This window comes from Ylistrum balloti, unplaced genomic scaffold (assembly GCF_031769215.1).
Source record: "Ylistrum balloti isolate Yb309-2 unplaced genomic scaffold, AGI_CSIRO_Ybal_v1 Utg370484, whole genome shotgun sequence".
Taxonomy (NCBI): domain Eukaryota; kingdom Metazoa; phylum Mollusca; class Bivalvia; order Pectinida; family Pectinidae; genus Ylistrum; species Ylistrum balloti.
In genome coordinates this window covers 419,437-444,018 of record NW_026782316.1, presented here as the reverse complement: position 1 = coordinate 444,018, position 24,582 = coordinate 419,437, and the positions used below count along the sequence as shown (strand labels likewise).

General features: G+C 34.7%; 2 protein-coding genes across 2 annotated transcripts; one reads left to right on the top strand and one right to left on the bottom strand.

Moving 5' to 3' along the window:
* Positions 1-2,254: 2,254 nt before the first annotated feature.
* On the bottom strand, positions 2,255-6,071 carry LOC132555405 (vacuolar protein sorting-associated protein 29). Its single transcript, XM_060219755.1, has 4 exons — positions 6,037-6,071; positions 4,846-5,037; positions 4,450-4,685; positions 2,255-3,908 (listed from the first exon to the last, which is right to left on the bottom strand). The coding sequence occupies exons 1-4, from the start codon at positions 6,037-6,039 to the stop codon at positions 3,791-3,793; spliced, it is 549 nt and encodes a 182-aa protein (XP_060075738.1). The 5' UTR covers positions 6,040-6,071; the 3' UTR covers positions 2,255-3,790.
* Positions 6,072-6,228: 157 nt separating this feature from the next.
* On the top strand, positions 6,229-24,004 carry LOC132555407 (cell cycle checkpoint control protein RAD9A-like). Its single transcript, XM_060219757.1, has 13 exons — positions 6,229-6,336; positions 7,380-7,450; positions 8,137-8,286; positions 8,480-8,594; positions 8,971-9,070; positions 10,619-10,725; positions 10,933-11,039; positions 13,538-13,602; positions 14,397-14,540; positions 15,403-15,519; positions 18,593-18,863; positions 21,968-22,066; positions 23,657-24,004. The coding sequence occupies exons 1-13, from the start codon at positions 6,303-6,305 to the stop codon at positions 23,756-23,758; spliced, it is 1,482 nt and encodes a 493-aa protein (XP_060075740.1). The 5' UTR covers positions 6,229-6,302; the 3' UTR covers positions 23,759-24,004.
* Positions 24,005-24,582: the final 578 nt, after the last annotated feature.

Below are 24,582 nucleotides of genomic sequence, written 5' to 3'. Positions count from 1 at the left end.
TTTTGGTTACTAAGAAGAAGTCGTTTACAGATTTTAACATATTTGAACCCTGTGATCTTGAAAGTGGCTCAAGGTCATTCACTTGAACACATTTGGTAACACTTTCTCAAAGCATCCTACAGGCCCAATATCAGCACTCTAATCATTTTGGTTATTGAGAAGTCATTTGCATATTTTAACATATTTAACCCCTGTGACCTTGAAAGTAGGTCATGGTCATTCATTTGAACAATTTGGTAGCATGTCATCCCAGCATCCTACAGGTCCATTATCAGCACTCTTGGACTTTTGCTTATTGAAAAGAAGTTGTTTGTATATTTTGATATATTTGACTCCTGTGACCTTGAAAGTGGATCAAGGTCATTCATTTGAACAAACTTGGTAGCTCTTCATCCCAGCATCCTACAGACCCTATATCAGCATTCTGAGCCTTTTGGTTGTTGAGAAGAAGTTGTTTAAAAATCTTAACATATTTGACCCCTATGACCTAGAAAGTGGGTTGAGGTCATTCATTTGAACAAACTTGGTAGCCTTTCCTCCAAGCATCCTACACACCCAATATCAGCACTCATAGACTTTTGCTTATTGAGAAGTTGTTTGTATATTTTAACATATTTGATCCCTGTGACCTTGAAAGTGGGTCAAGGTCATTCATTTGAACAAACTTTGTAGGGCTCCGTGCCAGCATGCTATGGGCCAAGTATTAGCCCCCTGGGCCTTCTAGTATTTGAGAAGAAGTTTTTTGAATGAAAAGTTTACGGACGACGCACGGCGCACGGCACACGACGACGGACGAAGCACGATGGCTATAGGTCATCTCGACCCTTCGGGTCAGATGACCTAAAATGGGGAAAATTTATTCTTTTCAATTCTGTATTACACATATGCCTTTTTGTGATGCATAGGTTTGGCTTACATTTACAAGTTTGAAGATCTAATTATCCCTGGTAAATACTAGCCGCAATATACCACTGGGCAAAAGAGAACTTCTCTTTAGCTTGATTGCTTGAGCATCAGACTAGTAAGCCAGGGGTCCCAGGTTCAATTCCTAGCAGAGGCATTAAAATAAATAATGACCTCTGTTACACTAACAGAAAATCTAATCAGTTTTTGTGGTAGATTCTGAAGTGTGATGGACTCCTCTCTGAATTGTGAACAACAAATTTCTGCTGTTGATGAAGTCCGTGTATATTCTCGCCAACTTCAATGAGCAGGGAATTTTAAGGACATCAAGTACCAAGGAATGTCATACTGACAGATTTTACTGAAGTCTTTCAGTGTAGTCAGATGCTCCAAATGATAATTTCATAAAGACATCATTTAACTTTTATTAAGGTGATGCAACAGTAATCTGACAATTTCAAAAACAGAAACAGCTTTAGAAATTCCGTGACAGATAAGACACCACCAGCTGTAGAAATACTGTGACAGATAAGACAACACCAGCTTTAGAAATTTTGTGACATATAAGACAACACCAGCTGTAGAAATACTGTGACAGATAAGACAACACCAGCTGTAGAAATACTGTGACATATAAGACAACACCAGCTGTAGAAATACTGTGACAGATAAGACAACACAAGCTTTAGAAATTCCGTGACAGATAAGACACCACCAGCTGTAGAAATACTGTGACAGATAAGACAACACCAGCTTTAGAAATTTTGTGACATATAAAACAACACCAGCTGTAGAAATAATGTGACAGATAAGACAACACCAGCTGTAGAAATTCTGTGACAGATAAGACAACACCAGCTGTAGAAATACTGTGACAGATAAGACAACACCAGCTGTAGAAATACTGTGACAGATAAGACAACACAAGCTTTAGAAATTCTGTGACAGATAAGACAACACCAGCTGTAGAAATTCGGTGACAGATAAGACAACACCAGCTGTAGATATACTGTGACAGATAAGACAACACCAGCTGTAGAAATATTGTGACAGATAAGACAACACCAACTGTAGAAATTCGGTGACATATAAGACAACACCAGCTGTAGATATACTGTGACAGATAAGACAACACCAGCTGTAGATATACTGTGACAGATAAGACAACACCAGCTGTAGAAATTCGGTGACAGATAAGACAACACCAGCTGTAGAAATATTGTGACAGATAAGACAACACCAGCTGTAGATATACTGTGACAGATAAGACAACACCAGCTGTAGAAATACTGTGACAGATAAGACAACACCAGCTGTAGAAATACTGTGACAGATAAGACAACACCATTGGTTCTATCAGGTTGTGTATTTTCTAATACATATTTGTTTTTCTAATTTATATATAAATAAATTCACAGACAAACACTGAACATAAAAAGTCCATAAATGAAGGAATTTTAACAAAACCTAAACAGTGATGATAACAGATTACAGCAACACAACAGTGGTTATGTATATTATCCTTAAGAAATGTACATTTTCCATCGTTAACGATGCTCACATTCTTTCCAATTTAACAAGAAGAGTGTATTTAGATTCAATTTTCGTTAAGACAATATTATTTCTTTTATTTTCATGCCTTGAATTAAGACCAGTATGTAATCAGTACTCACATTACATACCTGTGAACTTGTATTGAAAGTCAAACATGTTTATCCGTGCAGTATTCTACAGCTGAATGAAAAGTTTGCAAATGTTTTACTTAAGGATGTATTCTTGAATACAACAAAGCATTCCATGTACAGCACCTCTTAATGTGTTTATGTTTCATAAATCTCACATGAAATGTTTGAAAGATTCTGTATCACAGATACTTTTGCAAGCATTTGTGAAAATATTTTTCTTTTTATTAAACTGCATTCAGTTTGGTGATATTTTCTCTCGTTATCTTTCTTTACTGATGTAACAATGCAAGCAATTTCATGAAGTTATGACATCACAGTGGACCTTCAGCCAACCACAGCTCTGCTTGCATGTGTGTATTTTTTTAAAATGGGTGTTATTACACTGATACGTAGGTAGTTATGTATTGCATATTATTACACTGATAACAGGACAGAATGAGATAAATTCTGTTGATATTCTGACTAATTTACTTATGGAAACCTTGCATTGATGATCTGGTAATGAAAGTGTTCTGGAAAGAAACCCAGCTTTTCAAATCGTGAAGTACTGACATAAAGATGAAATAATCATTTTATGAAATATTTTAGACCAGCATTCAAACTGTCAGAAACAATTCTGTAATTTCAAACCAAACACTTCTGAAATATATACTAAAATCCTGATTATATTAATTTCAAACAGTTTCCCTTTCTGAACACAACCTAGAACCTGTTTACACTTGTGGCTCCATTTCAACCATTGTATTTGTAGTTGAACAAATGTATTTTTATGTACATATAATTATCTACAATATACAATGAATCTCGAGGATTAGTCATAAGTAATTTACCCAAAAACCTTATGGTTACCATGTGGTACATCTGTCAGTGTTGAATCACTAATTTATCTAATGTACAACATTTGATTAACAACAAATAGAAATTAGTGGTTACAGCTGAGAGTTGAGATACACTGTGCTTTAATCAAAAAAGAGATTTGTCTCTTCCAAAGACTGTGTTGCCTTAAGGGAGATAACAAGATACATTGGTTAATGTCTCACTACACCAGAATTGTAACAATGAGATAACAAAAATGAAAACAAAGTTAAATCTTCATCCAATGAAATATTGTGTAGCACAAATGTATCCAGAGCACAGTCACAGAGACAAAAAAGATGTTGAAATGTTGATCAGTTGCAGTGAAATGTCCTCACTGAATCCTTTCAGTTTTTGCGATATTCAATTCTCTCAACTTTGACATCATTGTTTATATATTTGTATACATAGGCTACCACTGTTGACTGTTGTATATCCAAAATCACAAACGATGGAACAGTATTGCTGGAAAACAAAAACTTTCTTATTACTGTTGAATTATGGCATCATTCAGCAACAAAATAAACAATTTGTTACATACTTCGTTGTTTTCTTACAATTCAATTTCAGGTTAGTTGTGTATAACAGACCAATGACAAAATTGAAGAATATTAGCATGGCAAGTTTGAATAATATTAACACGACTAGTTAGAAGAATATTAACACGACTAGTTTGATGAATATTTTCAAGACTAGTTTGAAGAATATTAACATGACAAGTTTGAAGAATATTAACATGACAAGTTTGAAGAATATTAACATGACAAGTTTGAAGAATATTAACACTTGGTATACAGTGTACAAGATAGTAATAAAACCACTAGCTGTATTATATAATTACCATCTTGCACAATGTATTTATGCTTCACAAAGATCATTTATCTGAGGAAAGTGACATTGTAGCCAAGGAAACATCAAACATAAATTTCTAAGTAGTTCTGATATAAGAACATCTATTTAAGAATCAAGTTTACATGAGGAAACACTATTGAGTTTCAATAAGTACCTGTCTAAAGCATTGTATGCTCCTGTAGCTGAACCAGGGTTGATGTAGAATTTATTTTCATGCTCAAATGCTTCAAACTTGTGTGTGTGACCAGAGATGAGGATATCAACATCTAACTGACGCTGGACCATCGACAGACTTTCTGTGTCACCCCAGGGCACCACCTGATGGCCATGACATAAACCAATACGGAATTGTCCTACTGTAACAACCTTCTGCTCTGGATAATTAAGGTTCTGAAACAAAATCAATCAACAAACTTTTAGGAAACATCCATAGGAGTTTGTAATGTAAAAGAAAAACTGTTTCAAACTTGTCAAAAAGTACATCATGACTAAAATCCTTGATTCATGTAAAAGTGAAAATTTCATGACTCAGTCAATAAATATTACTTACATCATCAAAATCACCCCTCACCACATGAACATCACTGGCTAGTGTTTTAAGATAGTCAAATGACTCCTTTGTACAAAGGTTTCCAGTACATAAGATGTGTTGTATCTTTCCAGGGACAAGTAATTTTTTAAACCTTGAGGGCAAAGTATGACACCGGTGAGGTAGGTGAAGATCTCCAAGTACGAGTACCAACTGAAATTCAGAATAATTTGTGTTATGCATCCTAAACAACATGAGATACGTTATTGCAGTGTTCTATCTTCCCAAACCATATTTTACTAAAAGTGCTGTTTACTTTGCCCATATCATTTCATTGACCAGCTGCTGTGCATCTATAAGTTAAACAGCCATATTTATCTATGTCTGGGAATTTATCTTACTTTACCCAAATCCTGGTCCAATCAATGATCGTATATTGTTCTTGTGAGTGGGATAAATAAGCATCTAGATGATTACTGTGTTAAGATATCTACATCTTGGTTGTAACCAGCTGTCATACCAGGCCAATGGCATGATCATAGCAAAAAGTGAAATCCTCATCATTCAAAAAAAAACTCATAATAAACCATTGCATTATAAGCTTATGGCTGTATTGCTGAGCTGGTCATTAGGTCGTAGCTATTTGATTACATTGAAAATTGAAACTTAATTTACTCTTGCTAGGAATGTTTTTCACGATTTCCAAATTATCTCCTCTACAGATTTGACATTCACAGTTTTTACAGTGACTTGGGCAAAAAAGCTTTCTCTTCCAAGAAACTTAAGTGATTTGAGTGTCTTTCATTGATAAACTAAGGTGGTCTTTGACTGGAGTACTTCAACGGAATTTGAAGGAATATCACCACCAATGGGCATCGATCATACATGAAAATTATCAAAATTCATGGAGGTGATTGATCGATCAAGTACTAACTGTTTGGCAGGATAGTATAAAGGAATGGCTTTTCAAAACGAGGGGGAATTAAAAGAGCAAAACACATAAAAGCGGCTTAATACATGCAAATCTTATTACAGTATCTAGAGATATGACACACCCCCAGGAGGAACATAATTATTTCATGATTGGAATGAAAATTGTAAATCTATGAATATTTTAACTGAACTCTCTAAATGTAAAATTATCGCTGCTGTTTAACAATGAAACGATTTGCAGAGTTCAGAAATAGGAATATACATAAACAGCAACTTTACCATCTTGTAAAAATCAGTAGTTCATGTGATCAATTTCCGGAAATAACACAGAGAACTACTTCCGTTGGTAATCCTGAAACACGTATTATTATTGGTTAGAATGGTATTCCTCGTCCAATGAAACTTTCCGTTTCGTACGACTTTAGGTTAATAGATGGCTATGGCGGTCTGCTTGAAAGAAGTTGATCTGGTCTTTTACATTATTTCTTCTCGGTGATAATATTCATGGCAACTACCTCCAGTATGTGCATGGTTATGAGTCCAATATGAAGTGTATCATCCCAGGCATTCACATCAAAGGTGCAGAAACATATATGAGTAGCAAACTTACTTACTAATACTCGTGTTTACTTGTGTTGTACTTGCCTGCAGAGTTTTTGGTCCTCTATGGGCAGTTCAGAAAAAATCTTATGCAGCTAGTTTTTTTTGTGTTTTTATTTCGGTGACTGGTCCATACTTTGAATTACAATAATATTTCATGGAATGATTCTCCCTTTGTAATGTCTGTTTTCCAACAGATGGTCGTTTGTAGCTGTTACTTTGTAAACTGGTAGACTGTTTCATACATCAATTTATTTGTAGTAAGCCAATTGTTACCGTGTTGTCATACTTCTGACTTGTGTCCCCTCTTTGAACACCTCAATCATATCCCCTCTTATGCGTTTGAACTTCAAAAATGGTACATTCAACATTTGTAGTCGTTCTTTATAGTCAATGTTTTTCATGTGTTGAAACATTCTGGTTGCACGCCTTTGTACATTTGCAATTGGTTCAGTGTCTTTCTTCGCCTGAGGTGACCATACTGAGCTGGTGTACTCCAAACTGAATCCTCCAATGAAGTTGAACCAGAGCCTCGAATAGTAAACTAAATATTTTGTTATTCATATATGTTTTTGGACGGTTAAGTTTTTGTCTTTTGTTACTCCAATGTCTTACTTGCTTTCAACATTTTCCAGTGCTGTAACCCCTCCATCATATATGAACATTTTTAGGTTCAAATATTTTTCCTTTCCCATGTATGTACTTGCAGAACCTTATACTTTTCTGGATAAAATGCAAGTAGTCATTTTATGCTCCATTGGATTAAGGAATTTTATTTATAGTTGTATTAAAAAAAGCTATCTTTTGTACAATTTCATAAATTGTAAACATAATTAACCCAGTTTATTTCAGCCCTAGATCATGTAGATGGACATTGTTCTTGTTAACCTATGAGAACTTTTGATATTCAGCAGTTTCTTATGTAAGATATGAGACATCTCCGTAGAAAATATGCATGCAATCTTTATTTCGGAAATGCTATGATTAACTTATTAATATAATCTTTGAATTATTTCTTTCAGTCTTTGGAAGAGCAATCCATTCCTTGTCAAGAATTGGAGATGAACTATATTTTGAACCTTTAGAACATGGGGTCAGTATTTAATAAGTTCAACCAATTAAGAAATTAAACTGTTCCAATAGCCCTACATTATACAGGTCAGGGAAAGCCACAAATTTGCATATAATATGTAAGCTAGCCTATAATACCCAAATTGGGAAATGGATTTTTAACTAAACAGTTAAAATCACTTTAATCTCAGATGTATCAAAATTTTTTCCCAAAGTTGCATTTATGTTATGAAAAAAATTTTTTATTTGCATATGGCCAAGCACCAAAAATAGATGCTGTACTTCCAGCTTATATTGTTTATGTTATGATATAGTACAGTTACTATGCCGGCCATTGTTATATCAAGCTTCTAAGTAGCCAGCACTTTTAGTAAGGATCATTTAGTAAAAAATTATTTACCTCATCGTAGATTAATGCGACTTTTATGAGATGTAGCTTTTGTTGCTGTTTAAAAATTTTAGCTTTTTTTAGGGATAAATTCATACTCCAACAGGAATATAATAGGTCAGGTTGCCTGTTATACACAAATTTGTCATTTTCCCCAACCTGCCATGTACCATATTTTGTCAGTACTATTGAAAATGTTCAATATTTTTATGGAATTACAACTTGGATCGTTAAATCCTTGGAAATTACCTCTTATTGCTTCAGTTGTACTTGATTTGTAAAAAGTGTTTAACTTTCAGGTTGTTTTCTTTGATTGACAGCTGGCTTTGCGGACAGTAAATTCTTCCAGATCAGCCTATGCATGCTTCCTGTTTTCTCCCTCATTTTTCCAAGATTATGATGATGGTGTTTCTGATATTTCATCTCAAAACAGTGAGGAGGATGCTCTTCGGTGTAAAATTGGAATGAAGGTGAGAAATTATCATGTCGTAATTGGTAATGTAAAGTATTTTCACCAATCTGATGAATTCATTTAATTTAAATTCGAATGTTTATACTTTCTTTTATTTTATATATAAGATTTAGATATTAGATGAAACAATTCTGTTTTAAGGTTATGTTTTTGATCTCTTTTTAAATTTGATATCTGACTTTTTTCAATAGTCCTGTCTAACCGTATTCAAATCGATGGCAAATATTGAGAAGACGGTTGAGAGATGTAAGATCAAAATGAATATCCAAGAAGCACGACTAGTGTTCCAACTTCATTGTAAACATGGTATGTTTATAGATTTTATAATCAAAGTGAATCTAAAAGAAATCTTGGGCCTGTATTCTAATCTGCCTTAGTTGCAGTCACATTATGATAAGAATGTTAAATGTGTAGCTATAGACCATGACATAATCCAGGGAAGTAAATCATCATAAACAGGCGTAGTTAGATATATCATTGTATACATAACAAGTCTTATTGTATCATGCCATAATTTACAAGGTTGCTGATCGATGAAATTCTTGTAAAATGTGAAATTGAGTCTCATCTCTTGTAATTTTTGGCAGTTTCTATATGTTTGCTGCATTTTATAACAGAAGGATATTGTTGTTTTCATATCATAAAAAGTATTTTGTTTTAATTTGTATTCTTACAATTGTAGGTATACTTAAGACCCACAACCTGGCCTTTATAGAATGTGAGACCCTCCAGGCAATCTTCTCCAAAGACATGTGTATCAACAAGCTCACAGCCCATCCTAAGTATATCAGACAATATTACAAACCTCACAGCCCATCCTTAGTATATCAGATTATACTATCAACCTCACAGCCCATCCTAAGTGTATCAGACAATACTACCAAGCTCACAGTCCATCCTAAGTATATCAGACAATACTACCAACCTCACAGCCCATCCTAAGTATATCAGACAATACTACCAACCTCACAGCCCATCCTAAGTATATCAGACAATACTACCAACCTCACAGCCCATCCTAAGTATATCAGACAATACTCAAAGGCTCACAGCCCATCCTAAGTATATCAGACAATACTACCAACCTCACAGCCCATCCTAAGTATATCAGACAATACTACCAACCTCACAGCCCATCCTAAGTATATCAGACAATACTACCAACCTCCTAAGTATATCAGACAATACTACCAACCTCACAGCCCATCCTAAGTATATCAGACAATACTACCAACCTCACAGCCCATCCTAAGTATATCAGACAATACTACTCACAGCCTCACTGTCCAACCTCACAGCCCATCCTAAGTATATCAGACAATACTACCAACCTCACTGTCCATCCGAAGTATATCAGACAATACTACAAACCTCACAGCCCATCCTAAGTATATCAGACAATACTACCAACCTCACAGTCCATCCTAAGTATATCAGACAATACTACCAACCTCACAGCCCATCCTAAGTATATCAAACAATATTACCAACCTCACAGTCCATCCTAAGTATATCAGACAATACTACAAACCTCACAGCCCATCCTTAGTATATCAGATTATACTATCAACCTCACAGCCCATCATAAGTGTATCAGACAATACTACCAAGCTCACAGTCCATCCTAAGTATATCAGACAATACTACCAACCTCACAGCCCATCCTAAGTATATCAGACAATACTACAAACCTCACAGCCCATCCTAAGTATATCAGACAATACTACCAACCTCACAGCCCATCCTAAGTATATCAGACAATACTACCAACCTCACAGTCCATCCTAAGTATATCAGACAATACTACCAACCTCACAGCCCATCCTAAGTATATCAGACAATACTACCAACCTCACAGTCCATCCTAAGTATATCAGACAATACTACCAACCTCACAGCCCATCCTAAGTATATCAAACAATATTACCAACCTCACAGCCCATCCTAAGTATATCAGACAATACTCAAAGGCTCACAGCCCATCCTAAGTATATCAGACAATACTACCAACCTCACAGCCCATCCTAAGTATATCAGACAATACTACCAACCTCACAGTCCATCCTTAGTATATCAGATTATACTCAAAGGCTCACAGCCCATCCTAAGTATATCAGACAATACTCCCAACCTCACAGTACATCCTTAGTATATCAGATTATACTCAAAGGCTCACAGCCCATCCCATAAATAAGTGAGAACTATGTTGCCTGTCGTATGATCAAAGGTTATCAAGATTTGTATTCAGTGTTTGGTTGATAATATATTGATGTTTTTGAGATTAATATCTTAATTGATTTTATATTGAATAAATGAAATTTTTGTTGTAGATTGTTGTCAGATGCTGTTCTGAATTTTCAAAATAATCAAGAGGAGATAACTCTGATTGCATCTCCTGAAAGAATAAGCTTAAAGAATTATGTAGAAGAAGAACCAGGTAAATTTTGAATGGAATGTTAAATTAAGGTATTCTCCTTTCCCTAGGTCTTTTAAATTTATCAGAACTGAATGTAAAAAACCAAAGTAATACATACCAATATGCAGAGGTATAAATTATGATCTACTCTCTTATTATTTTCTAGTGTAGTCATATCATAAGCAAGTTTTTTGATTAAGTTCATGTATGATGCATATTTCTTTTTAGATCCAAACAAAGTTATGCACACAATGTTGAACCTTGACCCTAGTGAGTTTGATAGCTGTCAGGTGGGCGTTGACACAGAAATCACCTTCTGTCTGAAGGAGTTACGGGTGAGTGTGTTTACGGTAGAGTTGTATACCCTTGTTTGATAGTTGATAGGCCAGCACAGGCAAATATCTTCAGTTTAAAGGATTTTGTCAGTGTGTGGATCAGTAGAGTTGTGTGCCCTTGTTTGACAGTTGACAGGTCAGTGTGCCCACAGATATCACCATTTGTGTTCTTATTAAGAAATGGGGTTGTGGGTATTTTTTTCATTTATTTTCACGAATAGCGAGTGTTATATGATAATTTGCTCCTTTTTATGCTCCCCAAAGGGAGAGCATACAGTCGTCTCATTTTCTGTTCGTCCTTCATAATTTTGTCCAGAGTATAACACAAAAACTATAAGAAGTATCAATATAAAACTTCATACATAGGGGTAGATAGATCTCAACAAGGAGAAGTGCAGTGCACCAGAACCATCACTCTCTTTGCACAATGCACAAGAGAATCATTGCTCTTTTTCATATCGTTTAGGAGTTTGCCCTTTGTTATTTTTCTGACTTAAATTTTGTCAGGAGAATTACACTAAAACATAAGGGGTATCAACATGAAACTTCCTAGGTAAATAGATCTCAACAAGTAGGAGAGCAGTGTACAAAATCATAACTCTCTTATTGCCCTTCCTTATTTTATACGCCGCAGGAGGCGGTTGTATATTGGCATCATCTTCACCATCTGTCTGTCCGTTCGTCCATTTCTTGTGAACGCAACTCCTCCTAAACTAATCATCAGATTTTCATGATACTACTCAATGTCACTACTACAATTGGTAGATGTGCATGAAGGGGTGATTTTTTGGTTCGTTGATTTTTGTAAGATTTATGCCATTTTCAACTTTGTATCTGTAGCTTGCTCATAGTGGAGCCTTGTGAACGCAACTCCTCCTAAACTAAAGATCAGATTTTCACGAAACTTGCTCAATGTCACTACTACAATGGATGGATGTGCTGGAAGTGGCGATTTTTATGGTTTTTCTTGATCGTTATATTTTGTGGCGGCATATATTGTGTCCACGGCACTCTTTTGGGGAGCATAACCCGTCTTTGACAGCCTTTGTTATATTGTGGACATATTAAACAAAAGAAGTAGGAAATACTCAGGAATCACTTGATGACTATTGAATATATTTATTCATTTTGTTGAGCTATTTTTATGTCTTTGGTAAGAACTTGTCTTCATAATCTGATTTATTTCACAAATAAGCTGTTAATAGTGTTATAACTTTATAAATCCAGGACAAAAATTACAAATCACCTTGCATTTTCATTAAGAAGAGAAAACTGCATGAACATGTACAGGAATCCATCTTAATCCTGTATGTTTCTGCTTTCCTATACACAAGAGAGTACACTAAACTTGTCACAGTAAATCCTGTCCACACAGTTTACATACATCTCACTACTGCTGTAGTAAATACCGTCCACACAGTTTACATACATCTCTCTACTGCTGTAGTAAATACCGTCCACACAGTTTACATACATCTCGCTACTGCTGCAGTAAATACCGTCCACACAGTTTACATACATCTCTCTACTGCTTTAGTAAATACCGTCCACACAGTTTACATACATCTCACTACTGCTGTAGTAAATACCGTCCACACAGTTTACATACATCTCACTACTGCTGTAGTAAATACCGTCCACACAGTTTACATACATCTCACTACTGCTGTAGTAAATACCGTCCACACAGTTTACATACATCATACATCTCTCTACTGCTGTAGTAAATACCGTCCACACAGTTTACATACATCTCACTACTGCTGTAGTAAATACCGTCCACACAGTTTACATACATCTCTCTACTGCTGTAGTAAATACCGTCCACACAGTTTACATACATCTCTCTACTGCTGTAGTAAATACCGTCCACACAGTTTACATACATCTCTCTACTGCTGTAGTAAATACCGTCCACACAGTTTACATACATCTCTCTACTGCTGTATTATTACTGTCTGCACAGTTTACATACATCTCTCTACTGCTGTATTATTTCTGTCCACACAGTTTACATACATCTCACTACTGCTGTATTATTTCTGTCCACACAGTTTACTTACATCTCTCTACTGCTGTATTATTTCTGTCCACACAGTTTACATACATCTCACTACTGCTGTAGTAAATACCGTCCACACAGTTTACATACATCTCTCTACTGCTGTAGTAAATACCGTCCACACAGTTTACATACATCTCACTACTGCTGTAGTAAATACCTTCCACACAGTTTACATACATCTCACTACTGCTGTAGTAAATACCGTCCACACAGTTTACTTACATCTCACTACTGCTGTAGTAAATACCTTCCACACAGTTTACATACATCTCACTACTGCTGTAGTAAATACCTTCCACACAGTTTACATACATCTCACTACTGCTGTAGTAAATACCTTCCACACAGTTTACATACATCTCACTACTGCTGTAGTAAATACCTTCCACACAGTTTACATACATCTCATTACTGCTGTATACTTACTTTGTAGGCCATTCTATCTTTTGGAGAAGCCACTGGAATGCCCATCTCTATACAGTTTGAGACTTCTGGAAGGTAAGTGTTTCCTTACATATGATGAAAATATGGTGGTCTCAGGGGACATCTCAGCAGCATTACGGTTACTTAATTCTAGATATTCTTATTTTGAAGTCTTTTAACTTATGGTGATGGATTTAAATAGTTTGATATGGACCCACTTTGAATGTCAATGAGATATGATGTTTATGTGTTTGTGAAAAGCATTTAACTAGGTGAGTGATACATGCCCATAGGGCCTTTTGTTGGATTATACTTTGAGTTGTCTAGTTTGTGTGTGTGTTTTCCCACTGTGTTTCTAAAATGTATTCTATAGTGTATCTCTAGTTAGCTTCCCTGACCAGATGACAGTTGCAGCATCTGTCATTGATCTGTCAGCATTTTCCTACAAATTGTTATTAGTTATATTAAAAGAAGGAATGAATTCTTACCAGATTTAGTCTAGCATTATTTGAGAAAGGGAAACCAGTTTTGTGTAAAGAATATCTTTTTGAATAGAGGTGAAATGATTTTGATCAGTTATGGTCTCAAGTATCATTGAATGGAGGGGATTCAATTGCTTATAAACAATGGATTTGACTTAGCTAAAGATCGGGAATGTAGACACATTGAGGAAATACATTTAAAATCATTCTCCAACAGTTTGGGTTAAGTAATTTTGGTCAAACCGAATTAGCTTTTAAAATCTTTCTCCTACAGTTTGGATAAAGCAATTTTGGCTAAACCAAAGCAGGTTAGCTACAGGTCCTGTATGCCTTTTGTTTATGCTTGTATTGTTTCTCTGTACTTGTAATGTTCTATTGTACTTGCAGGCCTGTAGTTCTTTGTATAGACAGTGACAGTGCATTTGAAGCCAATTTTGTCCTGGCAACTCTAGCTGACCAACAACCATCTCAGTCTGGAGCTGCATCACAGCAAGCTTCATCTTCAAGGAATGTTCCTCAGAAACAGAATAGGTACCACTTACAAAAGACAAATTCTGTCTTATAGGATTTTGTTGATCTTTTTATTGAAAATATTTTCAAAGCAGGATCCTTCTAAACTATATAAATATGATTTTGAACTATTATACAAAAAGCTTTGATATATCATGTTGTAAACTTACTTAATACTAATAACTTTTAATACATTTTTGTTATAATAGCACAATAGGGATTTCCTGCATCAGTGATTATTGCTATGTATAAACAGTACACAAGCAACAGTTTGTGCTGTTATATTTAATGCAATATTTCAATGCCAAAATGTGCTGAAATTATATAGCTGCTGAAATATGTATGTTTATACTGCAGTATAACAACATTAACTGTTTATAGTGTGTGTCATTATATATAATAACTGGACTATTTACAAGATTTATGTAACAAATGTAGGAATGTTTTCTTGAGGAAGGGTGGTGATATGTAAACCAATAAGTAAATGAAATGAAAAATACCATAAATATTGTAAAAATAAAAATGGTCTCGAGTGTCTGATATCACATTTTCTAGAGAATGTTAATATTAAAGTATTTTTAGGCTGATGAATTTATTATTAAAAGTGATGTATTCACCTCGTTTTCTGGTGATATTATATCTATATGACACTGGGGTGTATGTATTGTGGCGCCACAAATCTATCAGATTATGTTGTTCATAAACTGTTCACTCTAATACTTCAGTTTAGGTATTATATAAAACCAATGATATGAATGACTTCTATGTTTAACAATATAATTTTTGGCAAAATTTATTTCTTTTACCTAAAGCGAGTTAAATGTGACTACTGAAAAGTAAACAATTATTAAGTTGTTTAATTAAGAATTCATCAACTTCACAGAAAAGCAAAACCCAGTGGTCACACAACCTCCTGCAATCAGCAAGGACCATCTAACGGTGGGGATGGAGACCGCAACACAAAAGAGGATACCAGCAACCACCGCAGACAAAAACAGGGGTAAGGAAATCTAGTGTATACCATAAAAATCTGTGTAACTTGGACACTTTTGTATTTTGCACAGTTCTTTATGTTGTTGAAATTGATGAAAAAACCTGTTTCTATTCATACATTTTACACATAAAAACATTGTGTGACAAACAATGTTAAAGAGGTCCAAAAAATTGATCACGAAATACCATATGACAAATTGAAATGAGATATCTGTAGGTAATGAGTTATCTGTCCCTAGATATCTGAAGAAAATGACTTATCTGCTCTTAAATATATGTAGGTGATGACTTATCTGTCCCTAGATATCTGTAGGTAATGAGTTATCTGCCCCTAGATATATGTAGGTAATGACTTATCTGTCCCTAGATATCTGAAGGAAATGACTTATCTGCCCTTAGATATATGTAGGTGATGAATTATCTGTCCCTAGATATCTGTAGGTAATGACTTATCTGCCCCTAGATATCTGTAGGTAATGAGTTATCTGCCCCTAGATATCTGTAGGTAATGACTTACTTGCCCCTAGATATCTGTAGGTTATGACTTATTTGTCCCTAGATATCTGTAGGTAATGGCTTATCTGCCCTTAGATATATGTAGGTGAAGACTTATCTGTCCCTAGATATCTGTAGGTAATGACTTATCTGCCCCTAGATATCTATAGGTTATGACTTATCTGCCCCTAGATATCTGTAGGTAATGATTTATCTGCCCCTAGATATCTGTAGGTTATGACTTATCTGCCCCTAGATATCTGTAGGTAATGATTTATCTGCCCCTAGATATCTGTAGGTAATGACTTATCTGCCCCTAGATATCTGTAGGTTATGACTTATCAGTCCCTAGATATCTGTAGGTAATGGCTTATCTGCCCTTAGATATCTGTAGGTGATGACTTATCTGTCCCTAGATATCTGTAGGTAATGACTTATCTGCCCTTAGATATCTGTAGGTAATGGCTTATCTGCCCTTAGATATCTGTAGGTAATGACTTATCTGCCCCTAGATATCTGTAGGTAATGATTTATCTGCCCCTAGATATCTGTAGGTAATGACTTATCTGCCCCTAGATATCTGTAGGTAATGGCTTATCTGCCCTTAGATATATGTAGGTGATGACTTATCTGTCCCTAGATATCTGTAGGTAATGACTTATCTGCCCCTAGATATCTATAGGTTATGACTTATCTGCCCCTAGATATCTGTAGGTAATGATTTATCTGCCCCTAGATATCTGTAGGTAATGACTTATCTGCCCCTAGATATTTGTAGGTTATGACTTATCTGTCCCTAGATATCTGTAGGTAATGGCTTATCTGCCCTTAGATATATGTAGGTGATGACTTATCTGTCCCTAGATATCTGTAGGTGATGACTTATCTGCCCCTAGATATCTGTAGGTAATGATTTATCTGCCCCTAGATATCTGTAGGTAATGACTTATCTGCCCTTAGATATATGTAGGTGATGACTTATCTGTCCCTAGATATCTGTAGGTAATGACATATCTGCCCTTAAATATATGTAGGTGATGACTTATCTGTCCCTAGTTATCTGTAGGTAATGAGTTATCTGTCCCTAGATATCTGAAGGAAATGACTTATCTGCCCTTAAATATATGTAGGTGATGACTTATCTGTCCCTAGATATCTGTAGGTAGTGGCTTATCTGCCCCTAGATATCTGTAGGTTATGACTTATCTGCCCCTAGATATCTGTAGGTAATGATTTATCTGCCCCTAGATATCTGTAGGTAATGACTTATCTGCCCCTAGATATCTGTAGGTTATGACTTATCTGTCCCTAGATATCTGTAGGTAATGGCTTATCTGCCCTTAGATATCTGTAGGTGATGACTTATCTGTCCCTAGATATCTGTAGGTAATGACTTATCTGCCCTTAGATATCTGTAGGTAATGGCTTATCTGCCCTTAGATATCTGTAGGTAATGACTTATCTGCCCCTAGATATCTGTAGGTAATGATTTATCTGCCCCTAGATATCTGTAGGTAATGACTTATCTGCCCCTAGATATCTGTAGGTTATGACTTATCTGTCCCTAGATATCTGTAGGTAATGGCTTATCTGCCCTTAGATATATGTAGGTGATGACTTATCTGTCCCTAGATATCTGTAGGTGATGACTTATCTGCCCCTAGATATCTGTAGGTAATGATTTATCTGCCCCTAGATATCTGTAGGTAATGACTTATCTGCCCCTAGATATCTGTAGGTTATGACTTATCTGTCCCTGGATATCTGTAGGTAATGGCTTATCTGCCCTTAGATATATGTAGGTGATGACTTATCTGTCCCTAGATATCTGTAGTTAATGAGTTATCTGCCCCTAGATATATGTAGGTAATGACTTATCTGCCCCTAGATATATGTAGGTAATGGCTTATCTGCCCCTAGATATCTGTAGGTAATAGCTTATCTGTCCCTAGATATATGTAAGTAATGAATTATCTGCCCCTGGCATTTATTTACATTTACTTCTTATCTGTGATGTCATCATTTGTGTAGGCTACTTGTAGATCTGGGGTGACATTGTCCTACTGACTTGATTTTAGTTGAATTTATAGTCTCTCAATTGTTTCCCATCACACTCGGGTAAGAACACAAATTTATTATGTAATTATTATTAATGCTTATTAAGATTAGAATAGTGAATGTATATCACTTTAACTTACAGATCTAGGGATTAAAATGTTTGCCAAGAGCCACATGTCAGACATAACATATCAATGATGTTTTATCCTTGTATAAGTTATATCCTAAACTTCACTCTTTGTTTCAGTTCCCATAAACTATACAAATTACTCAAGTCTTTTTTCCTGTACTCTGTAATCTGAAATATATAGCAATCAATACTTCTTACAACACACTCTTTACTTAACAAAAATGATGATTATTGAAAAAAATTATAGTCAACAGTGTTTAATCAGAGTGTGATTCAAAATAAACTCACAATCTAAGTACTTGTTGTATTAGTATTTATCACCAGTGATTTTGTTTTGTCATTGAGATTAAAACTTGTAAAAGTGCTGTAGGAATAAATGATGTGATTGTTTCTACAGAACAGAAAAACAAAATAGGAGTGAACGTTTAGAGATGGCTTATGTTGAACTGATGGAAGGGGATTTTGATGATGAAATGATAAATGATGAAACTGATATGACTTTAGTAACCTATAACCAAAGACCTGAAGAATCAGCTGTAAAACATCCACGAGGAAACACCCCTAGAACAGAAAGTCCAGTACCACATTCATCTCGGATCGAGGTTCCCATAGCTACAACGACAGCTTCTCAGGACAGCCCAGTAATACCCAATCAGTCTGTAACAAAGGTTCGTTACGAAGGAATAATAGATAAATTGTCAGTAACTAAAGTATGATAATCAGTCTGTAACTAAGGTATGATAATCAGTCTGTAACTAAGGTAGGATAATTAGTCTGTAACTAAGGTATGATAATCAGTCTGTAACTAAGGTATGATAATCAGTCTGTAACTAAGGTATGATAATCAGTCTGTAACTAAGGTAGGATAATCAGTCTGTAACTAAGGTATGATAATCAGTCTGTAACTAAGGTAGGATAATCTGTAACTAAGGTATGATAATCAGTCTGTAACTAAGGTGTGATAATCAGTCTGTAACTAAGGTATGATAATTAGTCTGTAACTAAGGTATGATAATACATCTGTAACTAAGGTAGGATAATCAGTCTGTATAATCTAAGGTATGATAATCTCTGTAACTAAGGTATGATAATCAGTCTGTAACTAGAGTATGATTATAAGTCTGTAACTAAGGTGTGATAATCAGTCTGTAACTAAGGTATGATAATCAGTCTGTAACTAAGGTAGTAATCAGTCTGTAACTAAGGTATGATAATTAACTAAGGTATGATAATCAGTCTGTAACTAAGGTATGATAATACATCTGTAACTAAGGTAGGATAATCAGTCTGTAACTAAGGTAGGATAATTAGTCTGTAACTAAGGTGTGATAATCAGTCTGTAACTAAGGTAGGATAATCAGTCTGTAACTAAGGTAGGATAATCAGTCTGTAACTAAGGTATGATAATCAGTCTGTAACTAAGGTATGATAATCAGTCTGTAACTAAGGTAGGATAATCAGTCTGTAACTAAGGTAGGATAATCAGTCTGTAACTAAGGTATGATAATCAGTCTGTAACTAAGGTATGATAATTAGTCTGTAACTAAGGTATGATAATCTGTAACTAAGGTCAGTCTGTAACTAAGGTATGATAACTAACTAAGGTATGATAATCAGTATGATAATAATCTGTCTGTAACTAAGGTATGATAATCAGTCTGTAACTAAGGTGTGATAATCAGTCTGTAACTAAGGTATGATAATCAGTCTGTATAATCAGTCTGTAACTAAGGTAGGATAATCAGTCTGTAACTAAGGTAGGATAATCAGTCTGTAACTAAGGTAGGATAATCAGTCTGTAACTAAGGTATGATAATCAGTCTGTAACTAAGGTAGGATAATCAGTCTGTAACTAAGGTATGATAATCAGTCTGTAACTAAGGTATGATAATCAGTCTGTAACTAAGGTATGATAATCAGTCTGTAACTAAGGTATGATAATCAGTCTGTAACTAAGGTGTGATAATCAGTCTGTAACTAAGGTGTGATAATCAGTCTGTAACTAAGGTAGGATAATCAGTCTGTAACTAAGGTGTGATAATCAGTCTGTAACTAAGGTATGATAATAAGGTAACTAAGGTAGATAATCAGTCTGTAACTAAATCAGTCTGTAACTAAGGTATGATAATCAGTCTGTAACTAAGGTATGATAATCAGTCTGTAACTAGTCTCTGTAACTAAGGTATGATAATCAGTCTGTAACTAAGGTATGATAATCAGTCTGTAACTAAGGTGTGATAATCAGTCTGTAACTAAGGTATGATAATTAGTCTGTAACTAAGGTATGATAATACATCTGTAACTAAGGTATGATAATCAGTCTGTAACTAAGGTAGGATAATCAGTCTGTAACTAAGGTGTGATAATCAGTCTGTAACTAAGGTATGATAATCAGTCTGTAACTAAGGTAGGATAATCAGTCTGTAACTAAGGTGTGATAATCAGTCTGTAACTAAGGTATGATAATCAGTCTGTAACTAAGGTATGATAATCAGTCTGTAACTAAGGTATGATAATAAGTCTGTAACTAAGGTATGATAATAAGTCTGTAACTAAGGTATGATAATCAGTCTGTAACTAAGGTGTGATAATCAGTCTGTAACTAAGGTATGATAATACATCTGTAACTAAGGTGTGATAATCAGTCTGTAACTAAGGTATAATAATTAGTCTGAACTAAGGTATGATAATCAGTCTGTAACTAAGGTAGGATAATCAGTCTGTAACTAAGGTGTGATAATCAGTCTGTAACTAAGGTATGATAATCAGTCTGTAACTAAGGTATGATAATCAGTCTGTAACTAAGGTGTGATAATCAGTCTGTAACTAAGGTATAATAATTAGTCTGAACTAAGGTATGATAATCAGTCTGTAACTAAGGTGTGATAATCAGTCTGTAACTAAGGTGTGATAATCAGTCTGTAACTAAGGTATGATAATCAGTCTGTAACTAAGGTGTGATAATCAGTCTGTAACTAAGGTATGATAATTAGTCTGTAACTAAGGTATGATAATCAGTCTGTAACTAAGGTGTGATAATCTCTGTAACTAAGGTATGATAATTAGTCTGTAACTAAGGTATGATAATCAGTCTGTAACTAAGGTAGGATAATCAGTCTGTAACTAAGGTATGATAATCAGTCTGTAACTAGAGTATGATTATAAGTCTGAACTAAGGTATGATAATCAGTCTGTAACTAAGGTAGGATAATCAGTCTGTAACTAAGGTGTGATAATCAGTCTGTAACTAAGGTATGATAATTAGTCTGTAACTAAGGTATGATAATACATCTGTAACTAAGGTAGGATAATAAGTCTGTAACTAAGGTGTGATAATCAGTCTGTAAGTAAGGTATAATAATTAGTCTGAACTAAGGTGTGATAATCAGTCTGTAACTAAGGTATGATAATTAGTCTGTAACTGAGGTATGATAATTAGTCTGTAACTAAGGTATGATAATAATCTGTACATCTGTAACTAAGGTGTGATAATCAGTCTGTAACTAAGGTATAATAATTAGTCTGAACTAAGGTGTGATAATCAGTCTGTAACTAAGGTAGGATAATCAGTCTGTAACTAAGGTGTGATAATCAGTCTGTAACTAAGGTATGATAATTAGTCTGAACTAAGGTATGATAATTAGTCAGTAACTATGTTATGATAATACGTCTGTAACTAAGGTATAATCAATCGGTAGCTGATGTTTGATTATCAGTCCATATCTTGTGATTTTGAATATATTCATTAATAGACTATCTTTTCCATTTTCAGTTTTTTGATACAAGTGTCTCAAATTTATCTTTCAATGAAAATGATGATTATGAGGAGGAGGAAGATGATGTTGTTCCAGGCACACCACCCAGGAAAAAGGTACAATATCCAGTTATAGGTAGGCTGGTACATTTTCTGATTTACATGTATAATTGTGTATCCAGCCTATTCTCACTATTTTTGTGTCTTTGGTAAGGTCAAAATACACATGTATTTGTGCACATGGAATTTTGTCATAAAACTTTCTGGACAAAATTGGCAAGTTATGTGCAAAACAGTAAGCATTTCTCAAAGCATTGAGGAGTAAAACTTGACCAGTAGTCGTGTACAGCATCCAATTTGTAAATACGGTGTAATGTCCAAAAATCACCACATGCACATTGTGTAAAATCTATCTCTATATACATGGTATATATATACTGACAGACCCTTGATATTGTGGATAAATATAATGGAACACAGAGATAGCAGTGATCACAAATACAAGTTATTCAAAAACCTACATACGAAACTATCAAAATAATTAGGGCCCCACATCGGAGATGTGGATGCCCTATAGTAATCAGGTTGTCCGTCCATCTGTCCGTCCGTCTGTCTGTCCATTTTTTTGCTTCTGGCATTTCTCGGAGACAACTTCACGTATCTTTATGAAACTACATATACATACATATCTTCACATTACGGAGTGGCACATACTCATTTCGAGTTTCTACAGCGAAAATTTCCAGAGTTATGGCCCTTTGTCACCAAAACTTGTCCGGCCTGTAACTTCCATGTTGTTTGAACGACATTCACCAAACTTGCTAAATTTATATATCTTGGAAATCAAAGTGTCACAAACCAATTTCAAGTTTCAACGACAAATATTTGCAGAGTTATTGCCCTTTGTCACCAAAACTTGTCTGCCCTTAACTTCCATGTCGTTCGAACGATATTCACCAAACTTGATGTATTTATATATCTTGGGAATGCAGAGTGTCACAAACCAACTTCAAGTTTCAAAGACAAATATTGTCACCAAACCGTCTGTCCACCTTCATTTCTCGTTTCTTCTAAGTTCTTTGCACAACATCGCAAGGTTGTCGAGGGTAATGTAAAAATGCTTCCCACTTGACTCTGACAGCTTACAAGGATTGTAACACTCAACTGAAGCTGACTATTTGGGTCAAACACATAGCGGGCCCTTTCTGACTTGTCAGTGTTCTAGTTCCTGTTTATACTGAATCATAATTGGATGTATTCCTGACATATCACACTGGTTCTGACCAGATGATATTGATTCAATCAGCTTAGATTTAGAGTACATGTAGATCATCTGCGGTCTGATCTAGAACTGCTGTAGTGATAACAAAGAATGTGTTTTTAAACTGACCACTTAAATGTGATTGGTTGTAAATTTCCATGAATGAAATTGTAAACTATCTTTTCAAATTATGCACACATCAGTAATGTTTCCTAACTAGTAAAAGATAACAGAAATAAAAGGTTAACATAATTTACTTTATTGTCATGTAACACAGACAATATCAGATATCAAGGGGATAATGTGTTTGTTTTCTTACTGGATATTAATTCACAAATAAAGGTGTCAACATGAGATGATATTAAGCCTCATGTTTCATTGGTATTTGCCTACAGCGTCTATTTTTATATAGCTTCCCTCAAAACCTTTTATCTGTTTATTTACAGTTTCGATCGCTGTTTTTTGGTAGCTCTCAGACGAGCACACAATCTCAATCTGTCCTCCAGACCAGTGTGGTATTGGCAGAGGACACTGACGAAGATGACTGACATTTTGGTGGATATTTCTCATAGTAGAAATGAAAGATGCAGATGTTTATATACAAGACACAAAGATATGAATACTTGGTGAAGCCATATCTGGAATGTGTCAAATGTATTTTATTTAAAGTGCCTAGAATGTAAAAAATGGTATTCAAGGACAACAATGGCAATTTGGATTAAAACCAATATGAAGATGTATATTGTTGCAATATAAAAAAATATATTGTTACAATATAAAAAAATATATTGTTACAATATAAAAAAGTGTATCGTTACAATATGAAGATGTATATTGTTACAATATAAAATATATTGTTTCAATAACAAGATGTATATTGTTACAACATAAAAAAAGTATATTGTTACAATATAAAGATGTATATTGTTACATTGTATGACTTTGTTCTGTTATTCCCACTGACATGTACTTGGCTGATGAATCCACTCTGATGTGTGGGTACTACGCAGAATAATCACACATATTTTACGAAAGAAAACTAGATAAAAGGGTATTTCTTCATTTCAAGGAAAGTGATGAATTTATCGAAGTGCTATTTATGCAACAGAGAAATCATGTTTGTGTAATGTTTTTATTGAGGTTTCAATGTTAATAGGTATTTATTATCGTACTCAGAGGCCATTTTCTTTTAATGATAATGAATAGTTGTGTAGTTAAGATTATTTATTGAAAGAAATAAATATATTTTGTCATAGCTTGAATTTATTTTGTTGATCAAAGGAAATTTTTGACCTGTTATGTGCAACACTTGAGTTTTTGGACTACAGACTGTAGAAATTTTTGCAACAAATGATAAATGTTATACCAACTT